This window comes from Accipiter gentilis, chromosome 33, assembly GCF_929443795.1.
Source record: "Accipiter gentilis chromosome 33, bAccGen1.1, whole genome shotgun sequence".
In the NCBI taxonomy this organism is placed as follows: domain Eukaryota; kingdom Metazoa; phylum Chordata; class Aves; order Accipitriformes; family Accipitridae; genus Astur; species Astur gentilis.
In genome coordinates this window covers 16100918-16116437 of record NC_064912.1, presented here as the reverse complement: position 1 = coordinate 16116437, position 15520 = coordinate 16100918, and the positions used below count along the sequence as shown (strand labels likewise).

General features: G+C 42.4%; 1 protein-coding gene across 3 annotated transcripts in view; it reads right to left on the bottom strand.

Moving 5' to 3' along the window:
* SDK1 (sidekick cell adhesion molecule 1) overlaps positions 1 to 15520 on the bottom strand; it is a 416540-nt gene that overhangs the window by 46625 nt on the left and 354395 nt on the right. For 2 of the 3 annotated variants that reach the window (XR_007504567.1, XM_049791764.1), the window contains exons 31-35: positions 12726 to 12927; positions 10576 to 10679; positions 8733 to 8803; positions 3680 to 3815; positions 1731 to 1790 (exon numbers count right to left, since the gene is read on the bottom strand). Coding sequence is in view for 2 of the 3 variants with exons in the window: in XM_049791764.1 (XP_049647721.1) it covers positions 1731 to 1790; positions 3680 to 3815; positions 8733 to 8803; positions 10576 to 10679; positions 12726 to 12927 (573 nt within the window). In the remaining variant the exon portion in view is untranslated. The remainder of the gene's footprint in view (positions 1 to 1730; positions 1791 to 3679; positions 3816 to 8732; positions 8804 to 10575; positions 10680 to 12725; positions 12928 to 15520) is intronic. The other variant, XM_049791765.1, reaches the window with a different exon arrangement.

The following is a 15520-nucleotide window of genomic DNA, read 5'->3' as shown; positions in this document are numbered from 1 at the left end:
CTAGCTAGAGGAACATCTCTAGGTCGTTCTTAGTGACAGAACAAGGCAGGACTTTGCTCTGAATGTTCAACATATGGGCTCCTTTTGCTCTCTACTGGTAGGAAGGAACATGGTTTCAAGCCTTTGCCTAATCCTAGGGACTTTCATCCGGGGAGTCATTTAGCAATTGCTCTGCTCAAGAACGTCACTGCTGAAGGAGGGTGCCGAAGAAGATTTGCAGCGGGGAATCTGGTGTCCCATTCGAAGTACTGCACGGGTATCTTTTCCTTCAAAGGGACCACAGCCTGAACATCAATCACAAAGAGAAAGGAGAAGTCTGGACTCCATTTGGCCACCAGGCAACAAATTCCTTTGCTCACATATAGAAACTACTCTGACAGATGAGGTAGGAGAGCGAAAGAAAACAGTGTGAAAAAAATCTAGAAAAACCCAACTGTATGAAGGTAATTAGCAGATGCAAACGAGGGTGGAGGAGAATCGTGTCAACGTCATTAGGGGAGGCAATGCCTGAGCAGTTTTCAGATTTTGCATTTTTAGGATGAAAGAATCAATCCTAACAGAAATATTTATCATCTACAATATTTAGCAGTGAAATTACAGTAAGAGAGCAATCAATAACATAAATGCCCTATTGAAATGAGCATTGAATTAAGACACGCATGGCCAGGTGTCCAAACTTCTTCCTTTGCCGATAATTTTCTCTGCTGTCTATGAATCGCATAGTACCCTTAACTCTGTGGCTGACAGTATGCCATCGGTTTGGTAAGGTTAAGTAAGCCTAATCATACCGATGCGTCTAATTTCAGCTTCACAGAAGCATTTACAAGTGTTGTGCTCCTATATCTGACTCAAGAGTCCAGCATGATTCCCAAGTCTCAGGCATACTGTAAATGATATCCTATACATCACTAATTTTTCGATGTGATACCACTAAACTCAGAAGGGCTGCAAAACACGTAGCAAGCAAATTGGCAATAATGATGCTAAGTTAGTAAACAAACAAACAAACAAATGGTAAGATATATAGGATATAGTACTGGGCAGCTTGTACAGGGAAAGTTTAACTGCTGCCATGAAAAGCCACAAGGGAGATTTTAGTGTTAACTGGATGTGGAAGAAAATGGAACACATGAGAGTTCATGCATGCAAGTTTCAGTGGGGATAGGGCTTCATTTTTTTTTTTTAGCCCATCACAATCTGTGACTCAAAAGCCTTGGGCAAAACCTATCTAGTGAACCATCACCACCACAAAGCAACTTGCCTTTTAACTCTGTCGAATGCTATTTTATTCATTTCCAATTGAAAACACCTCTGGAGATGCACATAAATTCATTGGGCCCTCTCTAAACTGGCCTCCTACTCCATGGACTGCCTGAGCATCGCAATGCTTGAATCATAGGACTAATGATGTGATACAGCTAAACTCAGATGGACTGCAAAATATGTAGCAAGCGAATGAAAATTCATTTAGCATCAGCAATACTGGGTTGTTACAGTCAATAATGTTTTACCTTCCCAGCAGCCACATTTTTACAACAGCTACCTACTTGCATCATCAATGTCTCTTGATGTAGGGAAAGCAGAGACTTAAAGAAAAAGAAGCTCAAGAAAGCAGAATCATTAATCTGTGTTGATTTCTGCTAGATCTGCTGAGGAGAACCATAGAGGTTTGCCTATAGTGTATTTTGAACCATTACAAAGAGTCTCATCTAAAGGCAATGTGGACTTACGTGTTAATTCATACGTCGTTAATGCAGAGCTGCTGTTCACTGTCTTGAAGCTGCTTTGGGCTATTCAGGGTAAGCAAAGCAGAAAGCTTGTTACAGTGCAAGGAAATAGTTATTGCAAATGATGTACAGCAGAGACAGAGGCAAATGATGCAGCACACACATACACAGTTTGAGCTTTAGGACTATACCTTGAAGGGCAATAAAATCACATCACACTCTCGTAACACATCAAAAGCATCTCGCTCACACAGGGCTGTTTCATTTCCTCCTCAAACAGAGAGTCTCACAAATATACAACACAGAAATGTTCTGACTTCTAGATTAAATAGAACAAATGAGTAAAAATGAAACAATTTCTAGGGGGGAAACTCTCAACGCTGTATTACATTCTTATTTCTCAACGTGCAAAATTCAAAACCTGAAGAGCTGCAGGATAAAGACCTGGAACACGGGCCACAAAGAGCGAACACTTACAATAGGACAGGACCCGTTTCTTTAAATGTGTGTTAGATTTCCCACAGTTTCACTTATAGAATTCAATATTCCTGCTGTGAGCAAATTCTAATAATATGCTAAGCTGTGCAAAACCGCAGGTCAGTGAGGAATAGAGGTGTTCTAAGGCGAGAATTGTCATATTATGAGGAGAAAGAGGGAAATTTTTCTTAAAATAAACTTGTCTCCACCCCTTTCCCTCTCTCTCTTGACTCCCTGGAGAGGTACAGCACATTTTTTTCCTACTCTACAGCTATCAGGAACGTAGCTGCAGGGCCAGACAAGAAGAGGGAAAAGAAGAAACGGGTGAGACGAGAGAACATCCAAAGTCATTATTTCATGATAATATACACAGTCAGTCATTCAGCTTTTGTCTGGAAACAACCTTTATGCAAACCTACACCTACAGGAGCTTTACATCTCTACCCCATCCTGGCTAAAACTCTATAGAGTCTGAGAAGTCTCATTCTGCGCTGACCATGTAAGTGAGGTCAAAGTTAGGTCTTTACATTATATTTAAAGCATCCACTTTTTCCACACCCCCGCAAAGATCACTCTTGCTTTTGTAGAAACCACTTTTATGGGTTCCGGAAAACATGGAAGATGATGTAAGATACTAAAATAGTCTCACTCAACCCTATTCTGCTGCTCTTAGAGTGAGTATTATGTTATTCTGACTATTCCGCTGACATCAAACAGGACAAAAGCTGGTCCCTCCATGAGGACGTCTCATTGCTGCACCATATTGGTCAGGCTACCGAGTGCTTACATCTTTGCCTCCCATTATCTTATTCTGCTTATTCTTCCCTCTGATTTCCTTTCTAGCCTTTGTCTAAAAATCCTTTTCATTTTTCTATTATTCCTCTCCCTTTCCACCTTCTTTCCATGTGAGCCAAAAACCCCAGTGACTAACATGGCAAGCATGATGCACCTTAAAATTCTTGCTCATTTTTGCACTTTTCTTCCAAAATAGGGACAATCACTTTGAAATTGTAAAGATTCTATTTAAAATGTCTCCTCGGCTGTTTTCTTATACTGCAAAAAGAAAAACAAAATGTCAATTATAAAAACTATTAAAAAATAGAAAGAAAGAAAAAGGTTCCCAGCTGAGGAAAATGAAGTCTCTCTCTTCTTTGTCTGATGGCAGAACAAAGTATACCAGGGTAATAATGAAATGGAGGTAGCAGAAAGCAGGAAATCAGAGGATACATGGGGGACAGAACATCAATTCAAGCATGCTGGCATAGATTAACATGTACCATTACAAGCGATGCTGACCAGACAGAAGCTATTAGCATTTTCCAGCAACTTCACCCTGATTGTGTAAAAGCTAAATTATCCCCAGCACTCTTAAACACAACTGTGTGTTATTTCCACGGGGCAAGAGGTCATATAGCGTCTGGTGTAACGACGGATTACCATTCTGGGATATTATAGGGTCCAAAACACAGGCTTACGTGTGAGCTCTGCTCTTAAAGCTGAAGGGTTCTGGATGGTTTTGGATTCTGTTCCAGCTCCAGTGTCGTAATCCAGCTCCCGATAGTAGATCCGGTATCCCAACAGCAAACCGTTTAGACTCTCGACTTTGGGTGGCTGAAAAACATTCACATTAAGAAAGGGCTTGTTAAGACGTGCATTGCAACAACCGTCCCTCGCAACGGGCAGTAGCTGACACCGGTCCTGTGCGAAGGGACACAGTGCGCTCTGGTGAAAATAGCCATTAATAATATACGGGGTCAAAGGTTGTGTAATTTGAGAAACACAAGTTAAAGGCAACTTTGATGATTTCACTCAGCTGTGGTGATTACAAAAGGTTCCTTATGTAAAAATTGACACCTGATGTACTACACCAAGAGCTAAGCTCCCTTCCTTCTTGGTCCACGGAAACTCGTGTGTGATAAAGAATATAAATAAGCATGTCCCTGAAAATGCTTGTTCCTGGCCACCAACAGTGGAACAGCAGAACAGTATTTCATGTCTTCTGAGATGAAAAGAAAGAAATTATTTTGTCAAAGACAGAATTTCTTTAGCGGCTATTTTCCTTGGGGACTGTTCATAGAACATTCTTCGTTTGGCATTATTTTACTGAAAGACTGATGAGAAAATAACAAAGAATTGGTGTATTCTGGCTTTAATTAGGAAGATGAAAATAGGTCCAATAGCCTCAGAGAGGCATTTAGAGAGGAGTCACGGTATGGTGGACTCTGGTGTGTTGCTTAAGTCCAGTCCCACAAGCAAACCCAGGTCTCCGTAACAGCTTAGAGCAGTACAGTACGTATGGCCATTGGGCTGGCCCAGATACGCTTTTTTTTTTTTTTCTTCTGCAACATCTTGGAAGATACTCAAAGACATAGCGCCTCAGCAAGGATTCTTCAGCAGCCCCTCACATCTTCCTTCAGATACAGATATACAGCCAGTACGCTGAAAAGGAGAATTTTGTCTGAACGGCTTGTTTAAACAGAGACAAGCAAAGGGATTCTTCATGTTCAGGAAAAAATTACTTTCATGAGTCTAATACAGGCTAAGAACTACAGAGAAGAAAAGATGCCCTGAGCCATTTGTCTTCTAAAGATTCTTGTACTGAAATTTAAGGGGCTGAAAGTACAAATGAAAAGGATTTTAATGATGATCTCACCTTTAATCCAAAAAGATCCCTAGCAGTCTTGAGAACTTTACTAAGAAAAACCTTCTGTCCATTGTGGAAAAATTAAGTGCTGGTGTGAAACGCTGTCACAATAGAAGGTAATACCACATGTAATTTTAATGAAGAAAGTAAGAATATTTTTACAGGAAAGGAGGAAGATATTTGGTAATAACCGAGCATTCTGCCTCCAGAAATGACAAGAATTTTCCATTACTTCATTAAGATGGCAGGAGGAGAGAGAGGGCTGTCCTGTCTCAGTGCAAAGGACTTCGCCTTGGGTGAGGGCTGAAGGAATTAAGTAGAAAGATTGCAGTTTATGGAAACCAAAGAAGAAAATTACGTGAACCAGAGTGTAAGAAAGCTACACAGCTGCCAGGAGCAGAAACTGCTCCTGCACGAAGCCGCCTTCTTTTGCAGCGGTCCTGCCCAGAGCCTGCCGAAAGCAATCCAAATAGTCCCAAGATCTTGCTGTACTTACTCTGCATGGCTGGAGAACCTCATTCATCATTGTGTCACGGTCATTACTGTGCTCCATCCTTTGGAGAAGCTCTGACCAGCTTTCACTATTATTTAGCATCTGCATTCCAGAATGGTCTAGGAATACAGGATTGTGAGGGACCTCAAGAAGCACCAGGATGAGGCCCTCCAGACTGCAGAAAGTCAGCTGCTTCGAGTCCTTTTCACAAACAGAGCAAGCTCCGCCAGAAAACAAGCTGATTTTTCTGCTTTCCGGTATTCCTGTTGGAAAGCCGGTCCAAGCCTCACTACTTGGGCAGTGAGAAACCTTCATTTAGTTTCTAATCTAAATAATTCATAGCAGGTTTATAACCATTTGTTCCTGTGCTAACGTTGCTTTTTGGGGTTAAATAGTTCTTCTCCCTATGGGGTGTTTACTCCCATGGTGTATTTTAAAAAGGGCAATCATATTCCCTCTCAGACTCCATTTTACAAGGCAAATAAATCAACCTCTTGTACAACAGCCTTTCCTGGTCTCAGATTGAGCCCTTTGTCCAAGGGACCGAGCAAATAGACTGAACAAAGCGACAGCCTTCTCCAGGGCTGCCTGATGATGTGACCGCTCACGGACCAGCTGAAACGTTCTCCTCCGCGAGGTGGAGAAGATGAAATATGGTTTACCGGCAATTACTAGTATATCTGCCCCGATTTTTTTTTTTTTTTCCTTTTCCAATCTTCTGACTTTCCTCTTTTGTTTTCTATATTACACTGAAGTTGCTTTAGCCCTGATGGTTCGCTAGCAGAGAAGGGCTCCGCAGCGTGGCAGTGTCCTTGTCTCCTTCTGTCCTGGCAGGGGGGACTCGCAATGCAAAACACGAGGACAACCTTCTCCAGAGACAGGGTAAAGGGGGGACACTGTCCCACCAGGACACATCTTGAGTGCATCACCACAAAGGAGGAGAGAGGCTGCAAGAAAACAAAGCCTAACCAGCATGGAAATAAACTTCACACAACGAAAAAAATCCTGTGAACATTGCATGGATTTGTATTTGTTAATTAATACCTAGAGGGAAGGTGCTCTTGGAAAGATTCTATGTCTTTTCCTGTTTTACCTATTAAGATATGGTTTTTTTCAATTTAAAAAAAGAAGTTGAGGTGGAATTCCTACAGATTCTTAAAAGGAAAGCACTGCTGAAGCTGAGAAAGGGACTGTTATTCCCTGCTCTGCCATATAACTGCCTAACAGATAAAGCTTCATTCTTTATTGTGGTACAAGACTGATGTGTTAATAGCAAGCATTGTTTTCTTATGCTTTCATGTGATTCTCCATTTTTTCCTTCCTTTAAATTTAGGACAGGAAAGCTCAGAAAATAAATGGCTTGAAAACTGTCTTTCCCCTTGCCATGGAAATGATGATTCTTTCCTGAAAAGGGTACTCTGCTAAAAGGTCAGGTCTTCCCCTTCCTATCTGTCTTTCATGGACAAAACTCTGCTTTTGATGTAATGGATTATTTAGGATTTTGTAGGAAGGCCTCAGGGATCTGCTGAAATAGGTAAAATGATTATGAGTGGCAGTCTGTAATGTTGTGCAGAAGTAAGAAACATTTTTGTGCTGTTTAAAAATAATTTAAAAAACGACTAAATTGCAAGTTTGAATAATTGTTATCTCTAAGGTAGAAGCAGAACAGTACACGATCCTGATGTTAACCGTAACATCCTCCAGAACATTTGAAATAACCTTGCATTATTGATACAAGAGACCTCAATGGAAATTACTTATTTTCTTCCTACTTTAAATTTAAAAATAACGGACTGATTGGACCAAGCAGTTGAAAGCACAGATAGTGCATCTAGAGTTTGTTTTGTGAATTATTAACACGGCTCAAAGTTAAAAATTTAGCTTTGCTTGGAAATCTACTCTCCCATTTAGCTTGACTGCTGTTTTCAGTTTACATTATTTCTTAGACACTGCTGTGAAACTTCCTCTTAATTGGAGGCTATTGTAGGAGTTGAAGATTTTTGTTTATTTGAAAAATATAGTACGGCTGAATTACCAGGACCTATTAATATACATGTAGTAATGACATATAATCGCCCACAACTCCCTTGAGATGGCTCTGGCACAACAACCCCATTTCATTTTCATGAAATAAAAAGCATCCAATTACCTAAACAACTACCTATTTCACATTAACTACACACCAATAATCAGTCAATTGGGGGAATGTTTATTTCTGCAGTACATCATGCCTCACATCCTCTTTTTCCTCTCCTTGTATACCTTTTTTCTTTACTGTGGACTTTAGTTGTAGGTGGGGTGGTAGATTTACATCTCTCTGTAATTCCTTTGGCAAAACAGTTCAACATGTCTTCTATTTGTTCAACATGCTGTAAGCAATGTTGTTGCTTAGTATTATGCTGTGTGAACTTGGGCCAGCAACCCAGCAGTACAGCCAGGCATATTTTTAAAGTGCTGCTGCATAGCAATAAACAGACCCTCATACATATATTTTTTTTTTTTCCAAAAAACGCAAGGAGCCCCATCTGTACTGTAAACACGTATGTACATTTTTCACTCTAATGCAATCTGTCCAAAGCTATCCTTATTATGTTCGTGGGACGCTGTCCCAGGAGCAGGGTGGGCAGAGGCTTTCCAGGATAGGTTATGGATAACGCGCAGTACCCCACTGGGTTCCCTCTATTAATGCTCACTCTGCAAAAAGAAGCCTCAGGCACTGGGTCACAAAATGTTCCAGCATCTCCCAGGAGGCCAGTAGTGAAAGATAAAGGAAGGCAGAGGAAATGCCTATATAAAACGCAGACTTGGCACGAATACTTTCACATCCAACTCAAGAGATATTATGGAGACCTCAAACTTCCTTTCTCTCCTCTGAAAAAAAATCTCGATTTTTAGCCCTCAAAAAGCCAAAAGGGCATGTGGAGTTCCTCAAAGGTATGAACAAGATCTCAGGCACAGCATGTGCTTCTGATTATTTCGGCAGCTGAAGGAGGCGGTATCCGATGCGAATGAAAGTGAGCTTTTGATTACCTGATCTTTGCCGATGCCGCACTCTATTGAATGTTTTCAACGTAAAGATGCACATCTATTGATATCAATGAAAGGACAGGAAAATCTGTACAAGTAATGATCCTGGGCATCGCTACAAACTCCTTTACCTCCCAAGCTTTCCCTCATGGGGCACAAAGTAAAAGCAACTGTCAGAAATTTCCATCCATCACTAAAATATATGCCTAGATCAGGAAAACAAGAAAGGAGCTGCAGTCCTTCAACTCTACTTCAGTACTTCCAAGCTCAGGAAAAACGTCCCTTGCAATGTAGCATTAAGGTCAACAAGTCAAAGCAACCAAAAAATTGTTCCAGAAACATCAAAATTTTTCATTTTACCTACCTGCCACTGCACAAGGACAGATGAAGTCGTGTGGGGAGTTACTAACACAGAACTGGGTGGTTCACCTGGAACTAAACAAGAAAAAAGGTAACCAAAGCAGTTATAGCAACAGGGTGGAAAACGAGCAGCTTTTATTCATCAGGTTCTCCTTCACCGCTGAAGAAAATCTTCTATCCCAGCTACTACGCGGTGGGTCTCAAAAGCAATGTGGTGGATATGAATATTGCAATCCAGGCAGAAGCCAGCCACTTCTCGTACATCCCTTGCTCTACCTGTGGCCTTGGCAACTTGAGCAGGAATAAGAGGACAGCTGAGGGCATAAATCTGGAGGAAGCTGCAGCGTGCCAGCTGCTCACAAACAACTGGATACACATTCGAAAAGAACTTAAACCAGCTGCGTGCGTGCTTGAAAGCGTGAGCAAACCGCTCCCCAATTTTCCATGATATTTTTGCCACAGCTGAGGCAAGCCCACCTTGTTTTTAGGAGGTTGTGTCGCATAGTCACAGATTATTTTAGTCAGGACAGCTTGACTTACCGCGGGTTAACCCATTCCTGTGCCCACGGCCTATAGCACATACGCACACACTATAGCAGCTCCCAGCTCAAATACGAAGAATGGAAGGCTTATCAGGAGCTGACAGCCCTCCACAGTGCAATGCTCTAGTGGCAGCACCAGGTTTGCTCAGCAGAATAAATGTTCCGTTTGTTAAGGAGGTGAGAGGCTTTCACAGTGTTTCCCCGTTGTATTGTGAGGAGGCCAAGCACAACTCCGGATTCACTGTAGCCAAATTCAAAGAGGATTGAAAATAAAATTTTAAATTCCAAAACAGTGAACCAGTGCTGCCTCATTAGTACCAGTTATAGCCTGCACTGATACAGCAGCCGTTGTTCAGGAAGGTGGAGAGTCAGGATGGCTTTAAAAGGCTGCTAAGCACATTATTCAAGTATTACATGGGTTCTTGTTCAACTTAGGATACTCCTGAACTCTGCCTTCTGTTTTTCTGATTTCAAGATCACATTCTTTAAACATTCTTTTGCAAAATTGTTTCCTATTTTCATACCTCAATGTCGCATTTAACTAGTCATTCCTTGAGCTGTATGAAATAATGGCTAATTCCTAGCACCACGTATATATATATATATATATGTATGTATCCCAGTATTATCCCATTTCCCAGGCTAACAGTAAATACTGATGCTTTTTCACAATTTGCAGAGTTCCTTTCTCCATTCAAGACATCAGAGCTACTTCTGCATTCAGGCACTGACTTTATACAATCAAGGAATTAGAAGCTGATCTCTAAGGCTAAAAATAAAAGCCTTGTCAATGTCATTCACAGTTTACTAGCCCTGATCTGCAGGATTAAATGCTCATGTTTCCAGGAGGTTCATACTCTTTCTTACTTATACCTCAGCAATTTTGCCATAGTGCAGACTGATGTGGATGGTGAGTGAAAACAATTGAAGAAAGTTCTTCAAATGTATGCATGGTTCTACATTTATTTTTAATGATCTCTTGTAAATTATTCAATTTCTGCAAAGATAATGGTTAGTGCAGGGTTTGGAAGCCAATCAAACGGAGTTTAATTCCATTTTGAGACTCCTGAAAGTATGATTCATTATCAGAGGGCACAGCAGGACACTTAAGGCTGCTGTTACTAATTCAGCCACATCTCATTACTACCTGTATCAATCTCCTATGAACAAAAGCGCAGTGGATGTCGAATTTTCACTCCACAGTCCCAGTGGAGAACACATCGCGGTGGGTCCAGCGAACTGGGGAGCACTGGGAAGCGCCCATCCCACGGCGATGCCCCCAGCGCCCTGCTCCTCCTCGCTTACCATCCTGCAGGGTCGTGACCGCCTCAGTCTCCGCGCTGAAGTCGCTGTCTCCAATGTCGTTGGTTGCTCTCACTCGCAGTTTGTAAGAGGTGAACGGGTTCAAGCTGCGGAACGTAAAAGATAAGGCCGAGGGATGAAATCTCCCCGCACCGTCGCAACTTGCCTCAGAACAAGCCTCTGCAGAGAGCCTGCCCGCTGGCGACTAAAGTCATTGAGCAGTTTTGTCTCTTCTCCACATCGCCTTTCCTTTGCAGCCTCCCCCCAGCTTCCTCACAACACCGGGGTGTTCGCACCTTTGCTACCATCAGCATCCTCTCAGATCTCCATCGGCCTGAGTTCCTAAAAACACGCAGGGATTCATAGCTGAACTGGGCTCCGGAAAACAGCCGTGAAGTTCCAGTTCACGGAGCAGCCTACGACCGGGGCTTGTTGGAAAGGACGAGATGTGCTGTTATTTGAGTTTTGCATGGCTGTGCGAAACCTGGCTTTCAAGGTGCTTTGCCTGAGATAGCCTCAAACCAGCTCTGTGGGTCAGCTCATCCTCAGTGCACGGATGGAGCTGACAGGTAGAGAGCAGGCAGCTTATCTGCCCAGGGACGGCCAGCGCGCAGCAGGCGCTGGAATTCAGAGCGCCAGCCATCTGACTAATTCTCTAGACCATACCATTTGATCAGATCAGTGTGTTTTTTTCCTACTGAATTTCAAATTAATGCTATTACCTGGATTATTTAATAAAGACAGTAACAACAGGTTCCCCGCAGCTCTTTTATCTATGCAGTTCTTTAAGATATGCAAAGAGTGATTTCCAGCTGACACAACCTTCGTAGATATTCTTCTGTCTTGGCTTGGCAGGGGGAGGTGTGGGGGAGGCTGCTTTTGAGTCACATGCAAAGGCTAGAAAGGCAGAGCTCTAAGTTACAGGGGATTTCGCTAATTAATTGGTAGTGTCTAGCCATCAGCTGGCAGATGTAACACTGACTACAAACCCAAGTTACTTGTAAGGAATGATTAAACATCAAGGGATAATGCATTCTGATGGGCAGCACTCTCACATCATACATGTACTACTCTTCTGGACTTTCACAGGAAAATGCTTTTAGCAAGGGCGAGAAGAAATCTTTTTCAGTAGTGCCACCCTATTAGGACACTGTTACTTACAGCAACTTACCTACAGCAACTTGAATAATTTGAATAATCTTTCTTGATCTTTTGTTTTCAGTAATGCCAATGTCAAGTCTAAATTACATGGGTTGGCTTTCCTGATTTTACAGGTTTTGACTAGAAAGATACCGGGTGTAATTCAAGGTGGGTGTAACACCTCCAAGATCAATGAATCAGGTCTGTATTTGTACCTATAATTGTCAAGTTTTCCTTTTCTCCACAGTTAGACGAAAGCATAGCAATGTATCTCTATCTTCTGGCACATGATCAGTGAGCTGCCATACACCATAGCCACTGATGCTTTTATAACAGACCTGAAAAATCTGTATCTGAATGCTTTGAATACTTGATTCTCCAAAAGCTCATGGCCTTTTAGAAATAATCTGATTTGTACTAGCTCGTCAACAGAGGAAATGGACAGCAAAACAAGTGCCTTCTCACAGACATTCAATTGCTTTCGCAGATGTTACAAGGACTTTAATTACAACAGCATCACTGAGGATATAATGAAGCCTGAATAACAAAGTTTAAACATTCTGATGCTATCTATAAACTTTGGTATGGAAAAAACAGATAAAAACGGTTCTCATTTCATCTGGAAAAGCTTATATAGAGATAATTGCAATGCAGCATCGAGAGTACATTTTAACATCAGTCACTACTGAAAGGATTTTTCACTAGTTGTATTTTACACAGCATTGTGTATCTACAAATGGTTTAGCCTGAGTAGCGTTATCTACGGTGCTGAGCTTTCAGGAAGGGCTTCAGAAAGATGCATTGCAATCCAACTTTAATTAGATTTATTGCATGACCTTCAGCAAATGTCTCAACTGCTGTTCATAACACCACCTCTAAAATGGGAGCAGTGACCTCACTTAACCTCTCTCTCCCCAAAAGATTGTGAAGCTGAGCGAGGCTTGCTTTGGTTTCCTAACTGTTGGAATTGGAAAGTGTGGGAATTCCTATGCTAGCCTGGGATCATACGGTACCTTTCAATAATGCAGGATGTTGCCTCGTGGCTGATGGAAGAGGAGTAGGTTTGCCAGTCTCCGTTTGGCAGTTCTCGCACTTGTACTGTAAAGTATCGTATCGGTGAAGATCCATCGCTTCCAGGGACCCACTTCAACAGCAGACTCCGTGACGACACATCGCTCTGGGGGGTCATCACCTGCCTGGGAGGCGCTGGTCGTTCTGCAATTAAACCATAATTTGGTACTGCTTTGAGAGGAAATTCAAGCTAACATAAAATGTGAAAGCCTGACCAGATTTTCATAGCGGTAATGCCACAGGAGATTGAACTTTTGGATTTGCCCCTGAAGTACACAAGCCATCCCATTCCTGAACCTTTTACTGCAAAGAGTAGCAGTAAAACTGATTCTTACCTCCATGCATAAGAGGTCACCACTGAATATACACCTTCCTAGCAACAGACCTCAAACTTGGGGGGTTCCAGGCCTGGCAGGTTAAGGAAGAATCATTAGGACCAGCAGCCAAGCAAACCAAGGAAATCTTTACTGACACCCAGCTATGCTTCTAGCTGCAGTTGCTCTTTTGACAGAATTTGCCTGAAAACTCGTTCGCTTTTTAACCTGTGCTTACTACCTGGTACCATGGGACTCCGTTCTCTCTGCGCTATCCTCTTCCACCAGCTGCTCCCCAGCCGAGGGATGACGAAGAGGAAGGGATGAGCTGGAACAGGCTGTTGTGCAGCAGAGTCCAAGCGTGTGACTTACAGCCAGTACCGAATTCCTGCACCAGCCCCCTCTGGCAAGGAACTGGGAGCCGTCAGCAGCTCCTGCTGCTGCTTCCAAACCCCAGCTTGGAGCCAGCGCAGAGCTGGGGCTTCCGTACCTGCTGCAGTTCGCTTCCAGACCTCCCCAACTCTTCCCTTCGCACCCACTAACCTTGAACCTGCAAAGTCAAACCAGCCAGTGCCAATGCTGAGGGAGATCTCTCCAGAGTAATTAACCGTACACCTTTTAGACGAGGCAGGGAATGGTAATGCCGGCATAAGCATGCCAGTCCCCAACAGTTTCAATATAGATCTCCTTTCCCGTCACTGTGTCTCCGCACTCCATCGATTTCAATAGAGAAACTCTATAGAGTGAGGAATAATTGTTTAATTGTTTATCATGAAGATTATTGATTCTGATTAAAATGTGTGGCATGTAATAAAGCAGAAATTGATTGGAGACACCACAGTGACTTGCTTTTGAGAAGCAATTCAATTCAACTTCATCAGCACTTGTTTCCATAAACACACCTCCGCCTGCCCAATTCCTCACAGTTCCGTACGGCGAGCACGTATTTCCCCGCCATCCCCTAAAACCATTTCCTATATGTTTTGGCATTTCTCTGCAGCGTGCTCGTGCTGACATCAGTGCCCAAAGATTTGTAAGCTATTAGCTGGAGGAAGCCCTCAGTGCCAGCAGCCTGCAAGCCGGAGTAGAATGCAAAAGGTCAACGCCTTACACTGACAGGCTGAGACAGGTATTCAGGGTTATTCTATCAGAGGCAGCGAGTGTCGTGCAGGGATTTAATACTCTCTGCTGATAAGCTTTAACCAGCTTGCAGTTTTGGGCAGGTCAGATCTTGCAGTCAGTCTCCCAGGATTGGGTTTCCTTCTGCTGCTAATGGGAGATCTTAAAACCTCCTGTATTGCAAGATATATATACTTCCTGACTGTTTGTACAAAAACATTAGTATAAAGAGTTTATTTATGGGAGTTTAGCCACAAGCAAATGCTGAAGTGAGCTGTTTCTGCAGGAATGTAAGGCCAGGCCATATGGCTCAATGGACTACTTTTGATTTTTTGCTACATTTACATATTCCGACTCGGTTCTGCCCTGATCACTGGTGTTGACTATTCTGAAGGGTATCACACCACTGTGGAGCTCTGTAAATCACAGGTATCATTGTAAAATGTAAAGATTTATATTGGGATTATCCAAGGAACTTAATGGACAAGAGTGACCAATTTTGTCAATTTTCAAGGGAATTTTTGTGCCTGCCTACATTAGTATCAAGGACATCTAATGCATTTTTATTAACGGAAGTTCAGTATCTTTTTACCATATTTATTGTCATGTATACAAGTTGCAGGTTTGTTTATTTACTTGTTAGCAGAATAGCTGCACTGGATAAATTTCTTTATCATCTCCTCATATCAATCTTGGTGATGGGAGATTACACATTTTTCCCTCTACACTTCACATATGGGATCGCTTCAGCTAAATCTCAGTGCCTTGGCACTTGGTTCCGTAGCATGCATAGAGACACAGCAGAGCCATCCATTATAAAGAGAAAAGGTTCATTTTATACTATGACTTGCCTATTCAAGATAACCCTACAGCATTGATAGCACCGAGGGATCATTGTTCCCGCAGCGGAGCTGGGAGTTCTGCCTTGAGCTATTGTGTATCCAGCAACAGCCTGTGCACTGTCTGGGAAATGTGAGCACATTTTTTTGAAAAGGAGAGGCTCTGAGCTTTGAGTATTCACTTTATTGGCCATGGTGGGTTTTTTTTTTTGAAACTTCCACATGTTGGACTTTAAACTTCCACTTTGACAGCAATCAGACAGGGGTGGAAGAAACCTTGAGCTGATAAATCTCTTTGATGGACAGTATCTTTAGTAGAGGCACTTCAAGTTTCCTACTACAGCTCTAGAGGTTCTTTCTCCGAGAACTGCACTGTTATGCACCGGGAAGGCTGCACATGACCTGGAGAGCTATGCCAGTGGGAATTTTAACACCAACCAGACGGGCCAGAAGTAGCTGAAATGC